Here is a 24,308-nt window from a genome sequence, read left to right as displayed (position 1 = left end):
TTCTTACGCTATTACTCTTTCTTCTATATAATATTCGTTATCGTATATACTTTATAACCGTAAATACGTAAATAATTAAAGTTAGGCTTACGAGGCTCGGTTTACACCCTCTTACAATAAGCTACGAAGGTATAAAACCGTTCGTATAGTAATTTCTAATTATGGAAATACTTAGGCAATCGGTTAATAAAGTAGACCAAAGCTAAAATAATTTAAAATTAGAGGTTATAAGGGAGTTTAGCGCTATTTATTATTATACTTACCTTTTCTTTAATTATACCCCCTAAATGTTCAATACCGCCGTTTTAAATTCAAGTATTAAGTATTAAAGGTTCGAAAATAATAAAGTGTATAACTAACTTATCCCTAACGTATTAATTATTAAATTTATTATTGCATTCAACGTATTTAATTTTAACTTTATACCGATAATTAATCGTATTAATAACCGAAAGAAATCCTTTAATAATAACCTTAACTATTCGATTTACTATATAAATATCCCAAACGAATCTAATCTATCGATAAATAATATGTATAATATATTTAAGGCTACCTTTCCGTATTTTATATTCGAAGATGTCAACGGCGAACCGCTCTCCTAGGCCAAATCCCGTATTACGTAATTTTTATTTAATTTATTATTTAATCTTTAAAATACCATACGCGTTGTACTAATAAGTAGCGGGCCCTTTGAATCTAGCGCCTTCGATATTATAAAAATATTCGAAGATTTAAAAACCGTAGTCACCGAATGGCTTATACCAAAATTTAGCAGGTATTTTATACGTACAACGGCCGGTAAAGGAATTAAAGCGATTTCGACGAATAAAGAAGGCGGCGCAATTAAAGGAGAGAAGTAAGTATTCGAAGACTATATAATAATAGATTTTTTAAAGAAATAAAAGAGTAAGCTGTTTAACTGACAGAAGCAATTATTAGGGGGTTTATAGCCCTAATGAAGACGTTACTTTCGGAATAGGCGTAATAATATAAAATCTATAATGAAATTAAGGTAGAAGGCTACTTCTTTTACCCATAGCCTTAAAATTCCCTTTTCTCCTTATATTTCTATATTAATAACCCTAAAACCTTTAATAAGTATTTAAAATTTACTAGCTTAAATACAATCCTTTTAAGACGCTAGTTAAGATAAAAAGAAACGATTAATTTTATTAAAAATATAAATAGAAGCCCCGGAATCGAAGATTGTAAAACTTTCAAGTAAACAAATATTACCTTTATTATTATTCGTATTAAAAGTACCTTTTTAGTAAAAAAAATTAAATTATGAATGCCGATTTCTTATTTCCTTTAAATTTTCGAAGTAATAGTTTGCGTTAAGGTAATAAAGTAATCCCGTATTTAATTTTCAATTTTTTTAACTTCTTTATTAATTTTAGAATACTTTTCAAAATTTTTATTAATAAACTTCTAAGTAGGGCCGCTTAAATTTTATTTAAAATTATTCTTAATTTTAAGCATTAAATATTAGTAGCGTATTATTAACGTAGTGATCAATGTATTTACGGAGCTTCCAAGCGCGACGAATTATACAGTAGTTAGAGTTCTAGTGCGTAGCGTTATTAAGGATAACCCTAATATTAGGAGAGAGATTATTATTGTTAATAATAGCACTAAAGAAGAAATTAACCTTATTATTAAATATATTACTACGGTTTAAGTGTACAATCTCTTTAAACCTAGCGTAGCGTTGTAAGCTTCTTCGAATAAACTAAATAATATTATATAGCCGACCAACCGGTCTAGCCTTTCTCTATTCCCGGAATAAAATATCCTCCTTAATAGTAAAAAGACGGGTAAATAAATTATTAGAATCGAAAGTACGAGGAAGCCCTACCTTTATAACCGCTTTCGCGCTGAAATTTAGAACGTAACTAAAGTAACGTAGATAACGCTAAGGAACTTCGTATTCGATATTACTAGCGGTAAAGGAGGGAAAGAGTCCTTTAAGAATAATTATTAGTATCGATATTATCGCTCTAGAAGTAGTCAATATTATTAATACGGATTTCGAACTTCTTGATAATTTAAAGTATAGTAACTGCGATATTTTCGCCGCTATAACTACCGCGGACTTCCTAAAGACCCAACAAATTATTTCTGAGGGTACGGGAATAGTCGATATAATAAATAAAGATCGAAAACATAGCGAGCCCGTTTAACAATATTTAAAAATCGAAGGAAAAGTGCTTCTTAAAATAGGTATTAATTAAACGCTCCTTTAATCTATTAAAATAAACTGAATATTTATTCTAAATTTAATAAGAAATAATATAGTACGACTTTAAGAATAGTCTATCGGTTATATTACTATCTATTAATTTCAATAACCCTCTAAAAGTATTATTCTTAATAAAGGAGTATAGGAGCCTCGCGCTAATAATTATCTCTACTAATAATTCGCGGAATCGCTCGCTAATCGGTTTCATAATAGGGAGCTTAGGTTACTAAAGGAAATTAGCGACCGATCTAACCTTCTTACGTACCTACTCTTCCGTAAACTCGTCGTTAATAGGTTCCTTAATACCGTAAGCGTATCGAAAGTAAATAATAGTAGAATTCGTAGTACGCAGAATATACAGGCTCTAATATATTTTATAATCCCAATAACTTCCTACCTCCATATTATTATCCATTTTAACTAAGAAGGTACCGTACTTAGCGATCCAAAAGGACCGTTTAATACGAGAATCCAGCTATCTTTCTAATATATAGTATTCCCCTTTAATTGTAGCTTTTAGCTAAGCGAAGACGCCAGCGGGCAGGTCATCAACGTAAACATCCCCGAACAGCTTAATTTGCTTACTTAAAGGGAGGCAGTAGGTATACTTCAATACTTCGATGGCAGTAACGTACGCGGGCGAATCTTTAAGGGAAATAATCGGGGCATTACCTATAGTCGACGAGGTATCAGCGGGGTCTTGAATGCCGGGCATCATCTTAATGGTGCTAATAGCGCTAAACAGAGGTTAGTGCTGACCAACAGCAGGGGAGAGAGGAGACTAACAAATATCGAGTGCAATCGAGTGTGATTGAGTACAATGGCGCTTGATTTAGTAGCGTTGAGTGTTGAGCTAACCAGGGGAGAAGGTTGGTGATGTTACCTCGAAATGCTCGATTTGGTATGCAATCAAGAAACACTAGAATTTTCACCAATCTAGGTGGTCTGAGCGGCTGCATGCACTGGGCACTGGCAACTGGGATATGCATAGCATCTTGGGTAGCCGATTAGCATGTCTGAGGGTTAGGGTGGGTCGATCTTTTAGGGGTAAAAATTATGTGTTTTTGCACCTTGAACCCTAACCCAAGGATTCTGCCAGGTGCCAAGAAAGGCGGGCAAATACGAAAATAAATATCGGCCAAATAAATATTTGGGCAAATAAATATAGATATGTATTTATTTGCGTATTTATTTATATTTATTTATATTTGCTAAGTGTATTTGAGTTGTCTCTAGCGCTGGATAAGGGAGGGTATAAGCGGCGGCTTCCTTTTACTCCTATACTTCTTTGGCAAAATAGGTTTACTACTCTTCGTTTATAAGAAGGGTTAGCGTTCCCTCTTTTCTAAGCCTCGCTATATCCCTCTTATCGAAAAAATAAAATTTTCCTCCAAATCTGACTCTTAAGAGCTATATCCGATTTCTACCCTATCGAAATAAATAGCATTATCATATAAGATTACGGGAAGTAGCTACTTTCTAGCGAGGGACGAAGACTACTATATAAAGATGGGGGAGGAGGATTTCGAAGAGGGGAAGGATAGAGTATTAAATAAAATAGAGAGCCTAAAATCCAATTTAGAATTAGAATTGGCCTCCTCCGTAAAGTTAAGGATAATAATATAATTAATAATTAAGGTAAGCTTTCGTTAGCAGGATTAGGTAAGTAGGGTAGGCTCGCTTAATTAAGTTACTTTTTTAATCACTTTCTTAATCACTTTCTTAGACTGCTAGGATACAATTGCATTTATAATATTAAAAGCCTTAATATTATCACCCAACTCGTACTATAAATAGTAACGACGAATAAAGGCGCTAATAGGCGTAATATTCTTTTAACCTCCCGCGCGGGCCAACTAGTTAAAATAAGGCAGTTTAGGACTACGTAACCCTCTATAATTATAATTATAACTACGAAGCGCCTTCGGCTAGCGCTCGTATTATAAAAATAGGGATTTTACCAAACGGTCCCCCTTCGTTACACGGGCGGCTTTTAAGTACCGCTTTAACCGCTAACTTAAAGCGTAAATATTTATCTACCGAATCCTATTAAATAAATTAGTTTAGGATATATTAGGAGAAAAATAGGGAGGTTTACCCTAATTGAGTTTAAATACTAGAATAGATTATAATCTTCCTTAGTAATTAATATACGTAATTCGCCAACTAGTAATTCAATCGTATATACGTAGGGTAATCTATATTACTTTTTGAACGTACTAGTATAGGATAGTAAAAATTTACCTTTAATCCTCTTCCTTTCTTTTATAGAGGGGAATATTATAAATAATTAGTAGTATTAGCGGTTTAATATATTGAAAGCCTATAAGGAGAATTTGAAAGGGTAATTACCTAATTAAACGTTATTAATTTAGTTGACCCGTACTTTTAAAAATAATTTATTGCTCGTCGCTTTATAAGATTCGTATCGGTTATTAATATACTATAAGTAAGTTAAATAGAGGTTAAAGAGGCCACTATATATTAATATATAAGACGATTTTAGCGAGCCGTTATTAAACTCGTTAAGGGAGGTAATTCTCTAACTATAATTAAAATTATTTATTATAGTAGCTAACCTAGTAATATTTATTGGGCATCTACTTAACTTCGATATAATTAGTAATAAAGTACGGCTAGGACTCCCCAAATTTAATGATAAAAATCTTATATACCTTTTCGAAATTATTAATAATCGAAGTATAAACTATATATTACTATATGAAAAATAGCCCTATACGTATATTAGCGACCTCGTTTTAAATGAAAGGAGAGAAGGTAACGGCCGTCCTTATTATTATATGAATTAATTAATAGAAGCATTAAAATTCTTTAAAATTATAGGCATTAATATTACCTTCGATCTTAATACCCCTATCGCTCTTATCACTACTACTTTTTAAATTAAACGAATTCGAAATAGAATTATCTTCGCTATTGCTTTTAGAAAGTTGCGAATCCTTATTGCTATTGTTATTACTATTAAGAAAGTTGTTACTTTAGCGCTTCTATTTCTTCTTAATTTAGTTGATAACGTTATAATTAATATATTAGACGTAGCGTTATAGTTAATAATTAAAAAAGGTATTTTTAAATACACTAATTAATTACTTATTACCGTTAGTAATAATAACCTCTAATAAAATAATACCTAGAGTATTAATAGTTTACTTAATTTAATTAGTAAAGTAATTAAATTCAACCTTCCCGTCGTTATTAATTACAATTTAAAATATAAGTATAGAAGTCTTTTTATAAGTTAAAATAATACTCTATATTAAAGGAAAATAGTAGCGGTTAGTTTTATATATCGCGTCGATAGAAATAATAAATAAAAACTACTTCTATATTTTATATTAGCGTTCGAAAACCTAAATAGTATTAGAGATTATAATTTTACCCTCGTCCTTCTATTCAATATAATAATAAACAATTTTATCATTATTTTCCAAAGTTCTTACGAAGATTTACGTATTTAATACCCTTCTTAAATTACTTTCTTATATTACAATTATATATTATAAAGGTTTTTATACGTAATAAAGTAATTAAAGTAGTAGTCTTTAATAGCGGAATAAATAAAACGGATAGTAAATTCCCTTCTTTCGAATAGGGTATTAATTTAGGAAGTCGCCTCTATATTTAGAATTAATACCTTTTCGCGTAAAAAAAAATAGCTATCGAAGTTTTTAAATAGCGGGTAGCCATCGTATATACTTTTAATAACTGTTACAATCTATTTCCAACCAATCGCTACGGTCGCGTTAACCGTTACCTTAAATAAGCAATTTTTAACGATCTTCTTAGATGTGCGAATGTATTTACTACGTAGGTTATTAGATATTTATTTACAATACGAAGTATAGTCGTATTAATAAACGAAACGGTTAATCGTATTGTATATTGGGTATTTTTTATTCTTAATCCTATACCTTTAGGATTATAGAATAATAATACTAAACTGATAACAGCAATAGACAACGGCGAGTTAGTACCGTACTTTATCGAAGGTTTCGAAGGGAAATAATAATTTTAGCAGGTTAGGGATAATTTAAATATTGCGGTTAAATAAAGCGCATAATATAAAGGTAGCGATTAAGTCGTTCGATTTATAGCGACGGCGAGGAGGTATCTATATAAGGTGTATTAGCGATAAGTAAGAAGGGGCAATTAATATAGAACGATGCGACGTACCGTTAATTGAATTCAATATAGAATTATAGTACAATTAGGTATAATTATATAGTATTAACCGACCGCTAAAATAAATTAAATTAAATAGATCGAGAAAGAAAGGGGCATTCGAATAGCTATAGAATGTTACGTATATTAGAAATGCGAAATTTTGCGACAAAAATAGGGGTTTTAAATACAAGTGTCATATATAGGCTATGGACTAGCGTAGGCTATTAGGGTAAGGGTTTACTATGGGGGGTGGGTGCGTATAGTTTTGGAGGTGAGTGTGGGTAGGTTTTCTCATTATATAGCACATCGACAACGGAAATGAGACAGTGGGCGTGGAAATAAGCCTGTGTACCTGGTACGAACACCTTGAAGATGTTTAGTCATGGGTTTGTGCTTTCTGAGTGGTGAGTTTGTCTGTTATCTGTGTACCTGATGTGTAGCAGGCTTGCCAGTGAGGCCTTGATGTGTCGTTGGATTTGGCATTTTGGTAGTTCCCCCCAGCTCGCCAGGGATGCCCGGTTCGAAAGTGTTGCCGCTAGTATCAGCTTAGATAGTGCACTAACGAAAGGTGACCAAGAATTAGCAGCAGCGCTGTTATCAACTTCTCCATCGACATGCTTGCACGTTACCCCGCCGTGGCCCACTTTCAACTCTACCCCGCTGTTAACCTCGCTTCATGAATGTGCCACCGTCTATACCTGGGGGTGCGGCGAAGACGTGGGTTAACAACGCCATCAAGACCTCAACGCGCATACTGACTTCGCAGGAAGATTTGAAGGTTAGAGGAAGCCAAATGCAAGCCCAAAAGAATGGATTAGAGTCTGCTCCACAGCTCAGACGCAAAGGCACAATGATAGAAGCGGTTACATCCCTTCGAATCCTCTTATATACGCGACCATCAAATCCCCTATTCCCCTTTTCCTACACTCTCCATCACCTTCTCTGTGGCCCCTTGCTCTCCCCTACTTGTTTTCTTCCTTCTTGTTGTTTTCCTCCTTGTTCATGTGCTCCCTCTTCTTCCCCTTCTTCCTCCTGCGGCGCTTCTTCCTGCCTGGCCAATTGATCTCCTTAAAGATACTTTGGTCCCCCTCTCCCTGCCCTCCAACCGTACCTCTTGGTTGTCTTTGAGGTGGATCCGGCGCCATTCCATTCGGCACCGTCTTGCTAGTTTGTCGGCTTGCACATTCCGTTTTAGTTGTTTGGTATGCCCAGGCACCCAAATTAGTTTGATGTCGACAACGTAGTTCTTTACACCCTTAAACTTGGCTTGGAATTCTTTCGCCTTCTCGTCAATGGCGTTACCAATCAGCTGTAGCGAATTTGACCAGGTCGATCTTTCGGCCTTTTTGATTAGACCCTGACAATCTGAGAGGATTTTAACCGATATTTTGGGGAGGGGGTGGGTAGTTGAGAGAGGGGGGAGGGACTCGACAAGTTGAGCTACTTCGTTCGTAGCTAGCATAATGCTTTGGCCAAGTGCTATCCCCTCAACAATCATACTTGAGTCCGCAAGTACAGACCATCCTTTGGCGATCTGTGTCGATTTATACGAGTCGGATGGGTCTATACGGTTATAATTAACCGCATAACCTCCCTTCCCACTCTCCCGGCAGTAAGATCCATCGCACCATGGTGCGATTTGCATAGCGTCAGGGCTTGAGGTAAACCTTATTATCTCCTTGCCTATCTTGATCGCTTCATCCCTCTCAACGACAATGACTTTACTCGCAAAAGGAGGCAAAGTATCTGCTATAGTACCACGTACGTTAGTTACGGTCTATAATAGCAGCGCTGGAGATAACTCAACTCGCCAAGCCAACTTTGGCAACTAACTCAACTCAACTCAACTAACTCGAACCCCCGAGTTGAGTTGGCCAACTAACTCAAGGGTCCCGAGTTGAGTTGGCGAGTTGGCCGCCTTCTTGGCACACCGGCAGAAAAGAATTTAGTGGTAAAAAGTGCACTGGTGACCGAATTGTGGAAGGAGTATCCGAGTAGGGTTAGGGTTATAGGTGGCCCTAATGTCTTGGCAACTTTGGCAACTAACTCAACTCAATTCAACTCAACTCAACTCGAGATTTTGAGTTGACCCACTCAACTAACTCGAACCCCCGAGTTGAGTTGAGTTGAGTTATCTCCAGCGCTGTATAATAGAGATTCGTTTTGTTATGAGGAAGAAGTAGAAGCATATATCTTACTTGAGATTTTGGGCCGCTTCTTATTGTTCCTTTCATCCTGGTAACCTAGTCTTCATCGTCGGCTTTTCTCTTTGTCCCTCTATTTTCATTCCCATTCCCATGCGCATTCTATGCCGTCCCAACCGGTGCCGAAGGAATTCGGAATAAATAAAAGGCTTTTATAAGGGCCGGGGCAGAAGGAATTTTGAACGGGCGGAAGAAGCGAGGTTCCAATTCCTCAATAGCGTCAGCGGCGGTGGTTCGGTAAGTGGGTGTTGGTGACATATGGAATGTAATAAGGCTATTCGGTTGGTAAGAAAGCAGACTTACAACGGCCATCTCCAAGGGTTCTCACACACACAAGCCCAGTTGATGGCGAACACCGTCCCCTACCAAACACATACGCCAAGCTTCTGCAGGAGCACCGTAACAAACGGCCAGCTACACGATCGACAGCGTAGTTGTCACGGATGCGGACGGTATAGTAAGGAGTAACTATAGTAACAAGCGATAGAATAACGATCGGATGGCAAACAATGGTTGGAATAACGATCGGACGAAAATGGGTTCCCAAAACGATAGTAACAGCAAACTACATATATATTGGAATGATGATGAGGAGGAGAAAGAAATCCGGACGAAAGGTAGAAAGGGAGAGGGATCTTATAAGTTTTCTGGGTGCCCCAAGGTTATTTTGGCAGATATTGTTGTTCGTAGATAGATATAAGAGGTTGGACATCGACGCATGTCCAACTCTAGGATAAGCCAGGTACAACGTAATTGTAGGAAGTCAGATATGGCAATATATCTAATCCATTGCGGCAGCGGCGAATGGTTTGCTGTGGGTGGAGCCGTGAGCGGAAGCGGAGGGCGTCCGGCGGCTCAGGGACTGATGGCCTTCCGAGGACGCGTTGTGGCCCATAGGAGCGGGTCCCCAAAAGGCCCGGTATCTGTCTAGCACCACCATACACGTCAGCTACGGTCCATGATGGAGACGCGTACTGTTATGAGGATATAAGCATGAACGTAGATCTTACCTAACGTTTTTACTCGCTTAGGAGCTGTCTGCGTCTCGGCGACTGTATCGTCACGGTCATCGTCGACGGCCGTTCTCTTCCTTGGCGCTTCCGTTGCGGGGAGGTTTTCGCGGGTATTGGGAGGCAAGGTGGTAATGTTGGAGACGCGAAGAACGAAAAAAGGGAAAAGGAGAAAGGAGAAAGGAGAAAGGAGAAAGGAGAAGAGAGAAAGGAGAAAGGAGAAAAAGCACAGAGTTGTTTCTTCGGCAACGTCGGACCGATGTCGTTGCTAGCTGAAGACCACACGCAAGGCGAAAAGACAGAGAGAACACGAAGGGCGAACCAAATAGTACGGAGAATAAAAGACAGAGTAGAAAGAAACGTCTTAGACGGTCAAATCATAGCGGGGTTCGTCTTTAACAAGGCTGGATAGCCGATGGAGGTGGTTTAGATGGGCAGGTTACTAACTTAGTAGGAGCTAATGAGAATGAAGAGAAAAGACAGAGAGTAAACAAAAGATCAAAGACGGTCGGGGGCAGGGGTTTTATGGTCCTCGAGGTCGCTGCTCAGGATACACCTGCCAGGGCAGACTGCAGCACGGAAACAGAGAACAAAAGAGGCCGCATGACCCTCACCTACCTACCTACGCAAAATGCATTCAACCATCAGGTGCGCTCGCCATTCACCCAAGGCGCACCTTCTCATGTTATGAACCAGAGCAGCATTTGGATGAGGACAACCCCCACATCAGGGATCACACATGGAAAAGGGAGGTGTACGACGGGATGGCCCCGCACCACAGCCCATGAAATGAGAAAGAGAGATGTGCTGCACAGCTGAGTTGTAGATGGTGGGAGTTTCGTTTCTTTCTTCACCCGGGAGTAGCTATCGATCTTCTTTTGCATTGTTTCCGCCACTGTTCCCTGCAGGTGTTCTCGCCCGCTCGTCTCCCAGTGCCATGTAGTCTTGGGTCCAAAATGCGCCGAGATGATGACAACATCTTGTTCAACTGTAACACACGCAGTAAGGACACCATCAAAGTCCAGATGTCGAGGCAGCCCATCAACTTCTGGTTGTCATCGCCGGTCCGAAGAGGCAAGCCCTTTCCTTCTTCTTGAGAACACGGTACCTCTTGCTGGACAGCTCGAAGATGGGAGGGAAGAGGTTATGAAGAGCTCCATTTGCGGGAGTGCCCGCTGCAGATCATGTGGGACTGTCGGACAATGGGACATGGATCGCAATGCCCGTCTCTTCCTCTTTGGCCTTCCACATGTGCGCAAATGAGTGCATTTGCTTACAGGGGGTCGAAGCAGCCGGTGCACTGTTAGTGCATTGGGCCTGTAGTGGGCCTGTATCGCGCTGTACGGGTGCTGCTGCTTATCACAACTCGGAGCTAGTTCAAGTAGCCTATCGGTACCTAAGGTCCCGGTTCGCATCCGGGCTCGGTCAGTTCCTTCTCCTTTTTTGCCTGAGGGGGCCCGCTTTCTCCGTACACGACAGCTTTTTTTGTTCCAAACATCATAATTGCGTTCGTGTCTCACCTCCTTCCTCCCTGATTTCTCACTCCGCTATCCCGATCTCCGATTCACTCTTCTTCATTGCACTTCCCCGATGCCGTCCTGTTCATCATCGGATTGCCTGTCATCCGGGAGGGCAGTGTGTCAGGTACTTCCTCAAGCCAAAAGCTACGCTTCGTCTCCAACACCCCGTCAGTCATACCCACGCCTCGTTGCAGTTGCAATCGTTCCAGCGCTCCCAAATTTCCTCCCAGGTCACCTGACCCCACGCGGAAGACCTTCGTTCGAGAACGCCCAACTGCAACATTATCAAGCCGTGGCAATCATTGAAACACAAGTGATCCGGATTCACAGTAGTCAATCTGAACTTTGGATGGAATCAAAGCCGAGCCAATAAAAAGATTGAATTAAAGCCATCCTCACGGCTCAAGGATATTATGCGTCTTGTTCCCGACATATCCCCCACTAGACGTGCCATTACCCATCCCATATCATCTTCGCGGGCCCCTTTCACCTTTCATCCCGTGATCTCCCAAGCCGTAAAGGTTGGCCTGATAGAAAAATGCTGACCAGCGCATAGCGATAGGGGCCCCCTCAACTACCGACCTAGTTCTCTCCTCAGTCCGCGCCCCCCCAGAATTTACATCCATCCTGGTGCCGACCAGGAGTGGTTGTTGGGCCAAGCCCACCCATTTCGATAGTGCCAATAGTGCCATTGAGGATTGAAGTGTACCCCTTGGTCCCATTCCCAAATTTACTGGTAAGACGCGGGCTCCCAGCGCCAACGCCCCGTGAAATGGTGGCCCAAACCGCGTTGCCGATCCCAAAAGAAGGGGTCGGGGTTTTGCTGGACTTGGTCCAGCCATTGATGGTGGTACGGCTCTTGTCTGAGACGCCTTGGGTCCGGAAAATAGGCATCCCTATCGCTTGGTTCTTGTTCATATTGTCTCCATGCTTCCTCTCTCAAGGTTTGGGAATGAAATGAGGGGATCGGCCAAGTGAGTTGCTCTCCGTTGCTCTTCTCATCCTCGTCGACACGGGTTTCGACCTGCTGCTCTTCCTCCTTCTCCTTCTCGTTCTCGTGCTCCGCCTCTTTATCCTCCTTCTCCTCCTTCTCCTGCTCATTCTCCTGCTCCTCGTTCTGCTCGTAGTTCTGCTCCTCTTTTTCCTCGACCTTCTCGTCCACATTCTCGTCCACCTTCTCGTCCACATTCTCCTCCTCCTTCTCATCATTGTTCTCGTCATTCTTCTCCTTCTCTCTCTCCCTATTCTCTCTCTTTTCCTTCTCCTCCTCCTTCTCGTTCTCCTTCTCCTTCCGGGCCTTCTCCTCCTTCTTCTTAGCCTCTTCTTTCTTCTTCTTCTTCTCCTCCTTTTTTTTCTTCTCTCTCTCCTGTCTTTCTTTCTCCCTCTTCTCTTTCTCCTTCTTCTCCTTTTCCTCCTTCTCTTTCTTCTTCTTCTCCTTCTTACCACTCTTCTTGCTCCCACTTTTCTTCTTGTTACTCTTCTTTCCTTTCTTTTTCCCCTTCTTCTTTCCCTTCTTCTTCGCCCTTCTGTGACTAGTGTCCTCCTCCCTTGCTTCTTCTTCTGGCTCAACTGTCTCCTGCCCCCTCGCCTCTTCTTCTGGTTCAAGCTCCGCAAAAATGCTCGCGGCTCCATCCTATGAACGCCCTTGACCATTGATTTGAAGCACTGCCTTGCCCACCTCTCGGGCTTCCCCCGCAAGCTTATCAGCTTGCACGTGTAACTTGAGGCTCTTATCATGCCCCAGCACCCAATGCACCGCCAAGTCCACGATAACATCCGGCCGGCCGAAGAGATTCCGAAAGTTTTGTCGGAATTCTTCCGACTTCTCCACAATTGCTTTTCCTGCGGATTGATAGCTCGCCGCAAACTTTGACGTCCTGACGCTGCTCAGGAGGCCCCTGCAATCGGAGAAAATTCTGACGCAAATCTTGGCGCCACGGTTGGGGGGGCTCGGGAGGTTCTCCTCCAGCTTCTTCAGCTCATCCATTGCCTGAACAATGCCTTGGGCGAGGGCGAGGGCTTCGGTGAATGTGCTCGAGGGTGTGGGAGTTGCCGGCCATCCCCTCCCCACATGTCCTTGCTCTTTGGGCGATCCCTTTTTGAGGCGATTATGGACGACAGCAAAGCCGCCACCATTGTCTCGTGTCTCGTGGGAGCCGTCACACCACAACGCCAATTGCATGTTTTGACTTGTCCACACAAATTTCATTGACTGTAGGGCGAACTCGCGCGCTGCCTGGATCGACGGAGCGATAAAAATATGGCCGCAAAAGGGAGCCAAGTCTGTTTATTACCATAGAAATTAGAAGTCAGTTGCGATTCACCGACAACAGAATCTCATGTTGTGCCAATGTGGATGGCAATATACGGCTTACCTCCTGTTCTCACTCGCTTGGGCACTTGTGTCCTGTCATCGCCAAGTTCGTCGCTCGTGTCCTCGTCTCTGGCCTTTCTCTTTCTCCGCTTTTCCGCACCAGCGAGGCCGAGCTTGGGGTTCTGGGTTGCCATGGTAAGGAAGCAGAAACCGAACAACAAAACGCAAAAAAAGGCAACGCTTAACTTAGCAGCGAGGAGAAATCGCGAAGGAGACAGGACTGCACGCACAGGAAGCAACCGGCGAAACAAGGAAGAGCGGAAGCATGAACACAAAGACAGATGGACGAAGAAAAAGATCAGGAGGCCCGCGCTAGTTGCTGGATACTTCTCCGGCTGAAGAACCAGGCAGGCTAGAACACAAAACAATGCGGGGTACACGAGAGGTTCGTTAACACCTTCCTTTTGCACATGCCTTGAGTCAGGTTGAGGGCAAGTGCATACTTCAACCTGTAATTACTTCAACCTGTAATCGCCTATGAAATGGAGAATCACGCCACGGAGATGTCGGTCGATATATCCCGGAAGTTGACCGTCGGCACATGAAAAGGCAGCAGCAAGACAAGCGTGATCACGATTGGACAAGTATGTTACCACGGAAGGATGGAAGGAGAGATTATTTGAGTAGCCTTGAGGGGTCGAACATGGATGATGGCATGGACAATGGGGAGGGCGTGTCTTCTTGTGCAGCGGCACCTTCTAGAATACCGGCCCAGCGCTGGCAACAAATTAAATACACTTGGCAAATACAAATAAATACAAATAAATATACAAATAAATATAGATTCATATTTGAGTAGGTCAAATCAAATACGACCTCATATTTATTTGCGTATTTGGCCGCCTTTCTTAGCACCCAGCAGAATCCTTAAATTAGGGTTTAAAGTGCAGAAATACATAATTTTTACTCCTAAAAAATCGACCCACCTCTACCCTCAAGCGTACTAATTAACTATCTATCAAGTTATACCCGCCTAAATAGCCAATATAGCCGTCCAAACTACCTAAATTAGTGAAATCTTTAGCGTTTTTGGATTACATACCAAATCGAACAAATTTAGCATTTTTAAATTATATCACTAACCTTCTCCCCTAATTAATTATATACTACCAAAGTACTTTCGAACCTTAATATACTCTCGATATTTGTTAATCTCTCTCTCCGTTATTGCCGATTAGTATTAACCTCCATTTAACGCTATTAATACTATTATTACAATACCCGTCGTCTAAGAGCTCGATACTTCGTCTACTATAGGCAATACGCCGACTATCTCCCTTGGGGACGCGCCTACGTACGTCGCCGCTATCGAAGTATTAAAGAGTAAGTACCGCCTTCTTCTATTTCAATAATTTAAATTCATAGAGGACGTTTACGTCGATAATTTGCCCGCAAATATCCTCGCTTAACCGAAAGCTACAATTAAATAAGAATAATATATATTAAACAGTGTTAAGATTATATAGGAACGTAGGTTAAGGTATTTACGGATAGCGTAAGTACGTAGGGGACGTTAAAGTAGGAGGAGGATTAAAGATATATTAATAATTAACTCTGATAATTCTAGAAGCGAATTCGACCAGTTATTTATATCGTTGTAAATTCTATCCTATAGTAGCTAAATCTACGACGGCTTCGAACTGTTCTAATACTATACTATAACGTTATACTATACGGATATTAACGCTCTTCGGTATTAGTACGCGTTTAATGCCTAATAGGTCCCTAACGACCTAATATAACCCTCCCTCTCCTAAATTTCTATCCTAAAAATTTATAAATACCTTACGTTAGTAATTTCCCTACCAGCGCTCTTTTATTATTATTCTTCTATAATTTATTTCTATAACCGAATATACTATTGCCGAAACGCTACCCTTTCCAGTTCTCTTTACTTCTATACTAGTATTAACCCGTTACCTAATACCTATATTACAAGGCTAGCCTGTAATGTGGTTGCACTATACTAACTACATATATATTATGCCAGAGCTAGTGCTATAGCCCAGAGCCATATACTCACGTACTGGTCACATATCCCAATTACGTATAGCTTTACGTACGCGCGTATAGACTAGCCTACTAAGCTCTCGCCTATATAGCTAGTCCTCTACGTATATTTTTCTTTCTTTCCATCGTATAATAATATATATCTGACCCTACCTCTAATAATACCCTTTCGCCCTATAAAAATTTATTATACTTTACTATTATACTATACGCGCTTACTTAAAGGAAGAACGATTATAATTAATTTTAATCGTCATAATATTACTAATTTAATATTATCGACCCGTAATTAAAATTTACTCCTATATAATTAAGACTCCGCCTTACAATCCTAACTTCGAATTAAATAAATTACCAAACCGAATATCGTTATGAAACAATTTATATTCTCTTTTTCCCTTTTATTTACCTAGCGTATTAATTTAATAATTAATAATTAATAATATTATTTTATACGCTCCTTTAATAATTAATAACTTTTTTACTATTATTACAATTAGCGCCCTCGCTACTCTAAACCCGGCTAACCAAAAATATTATTCTAACGTTATTTAAACCTTCGAATCCTTTAATAATTAAGTAGTTGAAATTAGTATTGCTACCGAATATATATTTAATTTTATTTAATTCCCCGTTTTTTAAGCAGTTTTCTAGGCCTTTAACCGCCTTTTCTATAATAATATTATTACCGCCCGTATTTAAGCCTAAAAAGTATGGGAAGAATTTAAAATTTATAAAGTTTAATTCGTTACTACTTAATATAATATTAAATGTTATAGTAGTAATATCGCTATAATTTAAACTTAAACCCTCTTCTACGCGTAGAAAATAATTGAAGATTATAATAAAATTATCTACGACCTTCATAATAATTACGCCGACAAATTTATTACTATCCGTATTATTTATTCTAATGTTATTAATACCCTTAATAATAGTATTACTACCCTAAAATAAAAGTTCGCTGATTTCCGGGCAAATTTAATAAAAGTATATAAAAAATAACGTAATAATTATTTTAAATATGTTAATAACCTTTATTAACGTTTTATCGCCGCTTTTAAAATTGAGTCCGTCCTCGAACCCGAAATTATCCTGCTTACTAACGAAGATCTTAATAACGACGAAGACTTCGAAAACCACGAAATAATAATTTTTAAAAAAAGAAATAATTATAAATTAATATTGTATATTATTATATCTTTTACTTTTAATAATAAAGGTACTTCTATTAAATACGTTATTAAATACTGCACCTAATATCTCTATATTAAATTTAGGTTAACGAATTAAAGATTTTTATTACTAAACGTATTAAATTTTCGTTAATCGCCCGCTCTATCGAGGGCTTTCCCTTCGAAACTATTGAAACTGAATTTAATAAACCTTTTATTAGCGAACCCGCTAAATAAAATATGATCTTCAAATTATTCGACGAACGTAATAAGAAATATAATAATATTAATATTATTTATTATTTTGGCTACTAATTAAAAGGATTAAAAATAATTAAGGGAATAAAATAGTAAAGTTTTGAAGAAAAAATCACCCTCTTTATCGATTACTACAGTTTTAATAATATTATAAAGGCTTATTACCTTCGTTAAAAAATTAACGAACGTATTTATATTATTTTTATTTATTAAAATAATTAGTCCGCTAATAATACATACGAAGAATAATTTACTAAGGTTTACAATTTAATTAAGAATTTAAAGGATAAAAAGTAGTGTAAAAAGAATGTTAACCCCTTCTATAAAACTAGTATTATTACCGGTATTAATATTTCTACTTTTAAATTTAATATTAATTACAATAGTAATATTATACACTTTAATACTATATTTTTTTCTAATATCTAATTCTCTTATATAATTAATAACGAAATCTTTAAATTCCATATAAAGAATAAAATATATACCCGCTACGGTAAAAAGGGTTATTTTTCGGCTGAATACTATTCTTATATTAATTTTAAGAAGGAAGTTAAACCCTTTAACTATAATAAGAATAAGAATAAGAATAGAAATAACGGTAATAATAATAATATTGGTAATAGCGGTACCGGCGGCTAATAGCCCGCCTAGGGTTAATATAATTACGGTTAATAGCGCTCCTATAATAGTGGTGGCTATTACATTAATACTATAAATATTGCCCTAGTTATAGGTATTCTAGTTCCTAATACCTTCGGCTCCGGCGGTTACTATTACCCGGTCTTTATTTATTAGCCCGGCGTTATCGGTCCTATTATAAGCAATAAGAATAGTTCTATTTATAATTAAGGAAATATATAACCTCTTAACTAAATTGCGCTTCGAGGCCCCAATCTATAAAATAAGGAAGAGGAAAATAAGGGCCTATCTTTATATAGTTAAATATTATAAAGATAAATAAATCCCTAGTAAATAACCGTTATAAATACCCTAATTAATTAAAATTTTGTATTTACCTCTTCTATAGACTATATAAATGATATTACTTTATTCTTGTTAATAGCGGCTATACTACTCTTAAGTTTATTAACCGCTATTTTGTTTATTATTATTAATTACCTTATTTTAAATTAATAACCTCTAACTTTTTTTATTTTTTTAATAATTACGTTAAACGTAATATTACTTACTTCTCTTAATTAATAATATAAGTAGGCGTTTATTATAAAGTTATTGACCTATTTATTTACAATTTAATTAAAGATAACCCTATTATTTTAAATTATCCTTAACTAATTTACTATTTTCTCGGTATCGATTAATTTAACGATTCCCTTTATTTCGTTCCTGCTTATGAATAGCGCGGCTATTTTCCTTATAAATTTCCGGTTTACTTTTATTATACCCGATTAATTAAACGGTATGTATTTTTATTAAGGTAATTAGTATACGTCCTGCGTATAGGAAGGCCTTTTATAAAAAGGTCTCCGATAAGGGGGAACTGGAATTATTATTATAATAAGAATTTATATACTATTTATTTATTTTTGCAATTATAAAGAGAACCGTTTACTAACGGTTTAACGGCTTTAAAAGCCGGGTTACTAACCGCTTAGGAATTATATTTATCAATAAAACCCTTAGCGGCCCAAGTTAAGTACTTATACTTATTATTATACCGTCCTAAACCGGCCCCCGTATTTCCTTAATTCCTTATCAGGTAGCTAGAGGAGTCTGTACTAGTAACGTTAATTACCGTATACTAGTTAAATTCTATAATATCCCTAAAGGTTCTATTAATTTTAACGATATTAAACAACTATTTATATCGAATTTTAATTAATTAATCGAAAAATATAAATTCTAAATTATCTCTATAATATAAGCCAATATAAAAAAAGATATTAAAAAATTAACTGAAGAAGATAAAATAAAAGAGGAAGGAGGAGCCTTAAACTCTGAAAGTATTAATAATAATTTAATAGAAAATATAGTTAAAGAAATATTAGAAGAGAAGGTTAGAAGTATAAATAATTCTTTAGTAATTATTTCTATTAATAAATTAATACTCTAGTTAGTAAGGGAGATAAGGATACGTTCCGTGCGATAAGGGTGGCTAATTCTATTTACTTTACTGGTAAGGAAGAGGATTTTCCCCGTTGCGAAATGGTTATTAATAATCATTTTATAATTAATAACGTTTCTATTAATGAGATTATATCGGAGGACGTTACTAAATTTTACAAAAAAATTAATAAAACTTTCAGAACCGACGCCTAAATCTAAATTAAATTCCTTAAATAATATTATTACTATATTAGTACGTTTAAATAGGAGGGTGCTAAAATCCTTTCCCTTACTTTATTTTACAATGTTAAATTCAAATTCCGCCCAGGAACTACGCTACCCGCCTCTCGTAGCCGCGCTTTTAACCCCCACGAGCTCAACATTATTAAGAAGTAGATTAATAATAACTTTATGAAAAAATTTATTAAGCCTTCTAATTTAAAATATGAATACCGGTCTTACTTATTAAGAAATTAGGCGGCGGAGTATATATATACGTCGACTATAGAAATATTAATAATGTAACTTTTAAATTCCGTTACTCTTTATTATTAATTAAAGAGACCTTTAACGTAATCTATTATACTAAGATTTTTATTAAATTCAATATAATTACTATCTTTAACCGTATTTATATTAAATAGGGCAATAAATAGCTAACCGTTTTTATTATACGCTTTAATCTATTTGAATTTTTAGTAGTACTGTTTAGTTTATAAAGCGCCCCAAAGGCTTTCTAAAATTATATTAATAATATCCTTTATACTATTTTTAACGTCTACGCGACCGCCTACTTTAATAATATCTTTATTTATTCTAATAATGTACGAGATTACGAACGCTATATTAATAATGTATTCGAAAGGTTTGCTAAAGTAAACCTTAATATTGATATTGATAAGTATAAGTTCTATACAATACGTATAAAGTATCTAGGCCTTATTATTATGCCGGATAATATTAAAATAGACCTAAAAGAAATTAAGATAATTGCCGACTAGTAGGCGCCCGAATTTAAGAAGTCCTTATAATTCTTTTTAAACTTTACGAACTTCTATTAGCATTTTATAAAGGACTTTTCAATTATAATAACCCCGCTTTACGAACTTACTAAGAAAAACGTAATTTAAATTTAAAATAGCAATTATTAGAAAGCTTTCGAATCCTTAAAGATGGCTTTTACCGAAGGCCCCGTATTTAAAATCTATAATTAAATTAAAAACATTATTGTTAAGACATATACTTCCAATTGGGCCGCCGGCAACACCTTCTTATAATATAGTAACGATAGCGTCCTTTACCTAGTCGCCTACTTCTTAATTAAATATACTTCCTAAAAATGTAATTATAACGTTTATAATAAAGAATTACTAGCTATTATTAAAGCCTTAGAGGAATAGAAGCCGGAGTTCGTAGAAATTTAATAGCCGTTCGATATTTTAATAGATTATAAGAATTTATAAACTTTTACGACTAATAAGCAACTTACTTAGCGCTATATATAGTAATTTTAATTCCTGTCCTGGTTTAACTTTTTAATTAAATATACGCCGGGCTCTAAGAACCTTCGCCTAAACGTACTAACTTGCAAACTAAACGACCGCCCTAACGACGTAGAAAATAATCGATTTATAATTAGAAAACGCCCGCTCTTAGACCCCTCTTAATTCGAGAGCGGCTACCTCTCTAAGGAAGACCCTATTATAAACCTTTCGCTATATTTATTAAGTATAAATAACTTCAATAATAAATCAACTAATAATTTAATTTATACGAATTACGAAACCTCCGTCTTTTAATAAAAATTAGTATTGTACTTAATAAACGAATCTTAATAGTAAAAGCCCTTAATAATTAAAAAGGCTTTTTATTGTACCTTCTCTAAATATTATATTATTAATAGTCTTATAAAATAGCGAGGTAAAATTATTATTAACCCTTATAATAAGAATTTCTAGTTATAATCAATTAGCCGCTAATATAACTCTCCTGGCATAGGCTATCCTAGCCGCAACGCTATATATAAACTCCTATAATGTAATTTCTATTAGGAAAGTATATATAATAACGTAAGGTTCTTCTATAAAAGTTATTTACCTTACGCGAAAATAAAATTATTAAAGTGCGGCTCCGCTGGTTATTTAAAGCCCGTAGCCGTTATTCTCGCGCCCTAAATTACTATTTCTGTTAATTATATTACCCCGCTACTAGAAAATACCTATTTAAAATAAACCTTTAAATATATTACTATTGTTGTCGACCGCCTTATTAAAATATGTTATTATATTCCGATAATAATGTTAAAAGCCGAACAGTTTGCGGACTACTTTATTAATCGTATTTGTTTAATTTACGGCCTTCTAAATAATATCCTATCTAACCGGGGTATTCAATTCGTATTACGTTTCTAATTTTCCTTCTATAAAAGGCTATCTATTATTTGTAAACTAACCTCTATTTTCTACCCGCAAATTAATACTTAAACCGAATGTATTAATATAGAAATAGAGTAATTCCTTCGCCTATATATTAATTAACCATAAACGGATTAAGCGAAATAGTTACCCCTTACGGAGTTTATAAATAATAATACTATATTTTCAATTATGAATATCTTACTATTCTTTATAAATTACGGTTATTATCCTCGTATAAGTATTAAGCTTTGGACTCCGCCGCCGCTAGATTCATTACCGGTTTAGCTTCGAAAGTATTATAAAGCTAACGAATTCGTAGATTGCTTCTAGAAGATTTAAGACTTTGTAGTCTAATAGTTTCGACGTATATAGGAATAATATAAAGATAATACGAATAAAAAACGTGTTAATTTGCCTAAATATTGCATTAGTAATATAGTCCTATTAAATATAATTAATTTAGCTAATAATTACCCTTATATAAACTTTTTACTTTACTAGAAAGGATTATTCAAAATTACCCGAACCGAATTTTATACTGTTTACTTCGCCTTACTAATTAATATAAAATATTCGCTAATCTTCTATATTTCTATAGTGTAATTATAATTGGGCAAAGGATTATTAGAGTAGGATGCGTTTTTAAACGTTAGAGTAAATAACGGTCGGGTTATAATTCGAATAGATAATTAAAAAGAATATAAAGAATAAGCTTTCGAAAAATTTATTGATTACGCCTAATTAGGCGGCAATTTATACTAATATTACTATATTAAATAAAAAATTAATAACCTTACCTAAGAGCCTATTAATCATATTGATAATTACAAATATTGCTTATAATAATTCTAGTGTAAGAGCCCGGACAAATTTATTCCGCTAAAGGTTTAAAACTTCTTATATTACTTCGCTACCGATTTTCTAATTCCCGCCGTCGATTCTATAACCCTGGAACCCCCGCGGCGCCGCTCCGCTCGCCTCTAATAGAAAATCGCCTTAATTATCGATATAACGAAATTACTTCCAAATATAATTACAACAATTAAAACGGGTACAATAGTTAGTAAAGATGTAGAAAATAAATTATACTTAGTATTTAGCAAGGTTATACGACGGTTAATAGATATATAGTTAAGAAAGCTACCCCTAATATAATTCGTAGATTATAATGGAATGTTAGATCTAAAGGGATAAGTCTATTATTATACGTATATATAGATTTTTCAATTCTACGAGCTTCTTTTAAAGGGGGATAATATTATAGGGCTAGCCTATAATGTAGTTATACTATACTAACTATATATATACTATACCAGAGTTAGTACTATAGCCTAGAGCTATATACTTACGTACTAATCATATGTTCTAGTTACGTGCAGCCTCACGTGCGCGCGCACGGATTGGCCTGTTGGGCTCTCGCCTATATAGCTAGTCCTCTGCGTACACTTCCCTTTCTCTCCCTCGTATAACAACGCATATCTTACCCTACCCCTAACGGTGCCCTCTCGCCCCGTGATAACCTATTAATCCCGTTTTTTCCGCCGGCTTTAACCATTTTCTATTTACCGTCCGTTATTTCCTCATTTTCTACTAGCAGCCGTCCTAAATCCAAATTAACCGCCCTTCGTCTTATTATATCTTATTATTTTAGGCTTAAATTAATTATTCTCCGTCTTATTATATTATACCCCCCTATTATTATTTTAATATTTATTAGCCGTCTTTTCGTCCTAAATTATTTTCCCTACTTTTCCTCTATTCCTTTCTACCGCTTTCTTCTATTATTTTTCTTACCTTCTATTATTTAGAACTAATTTATTTAAAAGCTTTTTAAAACCTTCGTACTTTTATACTTTAATTATTTATTCCGATTTTACCCTATTTTATATTTTCAATTCTAATTATAAGAATCTCTCCTCCCTTTCCTTTTTTCTTCCTTTTCTTCTTCCTCCTTCCCTCGCATATATTTATATATTTACTTATATTACAACTATAATTTTTTCCTAAATTCCGCCGACCGGTATACCTTTTATAATTTAACCCTCCTTACTAAATTTAACCACCCTTAATTTTAATAAACGCTTTTCCTTTCTACTTTATATTTTTATATTAATTATTTAATAATATTATTTATAGTCCGCTTTATATCATTTCTTTTTAGGAAACTACGAGCGATATTATAAATTTACCCCTAACGCTACTAATGCTATTATAATCCTAGTTGTAAATTATTTTTTTTACACTTAATAAAATCCGTTAAATTCCTGTTCCTTTTCAATTGATATTAGTACTAATAAAATTATTCTTTTAAATAATAATAGGTATTCGGTATATTTTAAAACTTTAAACCGGCGCCTTTATAAATTTTTTCCAATTTTCTATAATTACGTAATTATATTTTAAAAGAATGTAATTCCTATTTACGTAGGAAATATAGATATTTTATACTTACCCTCGTTATCGCCTTCTATAATTCTATTAATACTTTAGTAATTAAAATTTATATAAACGCTTTTATATTTTTCCTTTAATATTCTCTAAATTTTATAACCGCCGCTTTAATAAATAAATAGAATACTATAATTTTCGACGTCTTATTAATAATTGCCCTACCAGTTAAATTACCCTCGCCATTATGTTTATTTTTAGTAACGAATAATTTAATACTGTAATTCCTACTCTCCTAATAACTCCCGCTACCCTTATAAATACAATCGGTCTAATTAATATCTTTTAAATTATATATTGGGTATATGTTAATATTCGCGGTTTACTACCCGCCGAAATATCCCTTTAACCTTATGATAGGAATATATTAATATTAGTGGTTAATAATACAA

General features: G+C 36.1%; 2 protein-coding genes across 2 annotated transcripts; both read right to left on the bottom strand.

Annotated features, from left to right (window-relative positions):
- Nucleotides 1-11,894: 11,894 nt before the first annotated feature.
- Nucleotides 11,895-13,306, bottom strand: B0H65DRAFT_559251 (uncharacterized protein; the record flags this gene model as incomplete). Its single annotated transcript, XM_062830125.1, has 2 exons — nucleotides 12,843-13,306; nucleotides 11,895-12,452 (listed from the first exon to the last, which is right to left on the bottom strand). Exons 1-2 carry the CDS (start codon nucleotides 13,149-13,151, stop codon nucleotides 11,895-11,897), a joined length of 867 nt encoding a protein of 288 aa, XP_062681017.1. The 5' UTR covers nucleotides 13,152-13,306.
- B0H65DRAFT_402600 (uncharacterized protein) lies at nucleotides 13,167-13,672 on the bottom strand (the record flags this gene model as incomplete). The annotated part of the gene is given in 3 exon segments (XM_062823792.1): nucleotides 13,167-13,376; nucleotides 13,390-13,447; nucleotides 13,533-13,672. Coding segments are annotated over 3 exon segments (408 nt in total), but the record flags the coding sequence as incomplete, so codon positions are not given.
- Between the last annotated feature and the right edge of the window lie 10,636 nt (nucleotides 13,673-24,308).

The sequence above is a fragment of the Neurospora tetraspora genome (genome assembly GCF_033439725.1).
Source record: "Neurospora tetraspora strain CBS 560.94 chromosome Unknown B0H65scaffold_5, whole genome shotgun sequence".
Lineage (NCBI taxonomy): Eukaryota > Fungi > Ascomycota > Sordariomycetes > Sordariales > Sordariaceae > Neurospora > Neurospora tetraspora.
Note: the sequence above shows the minus strand (reverse complement) of the source record. Positions and strands in the feature narration are given on the sequence as shown.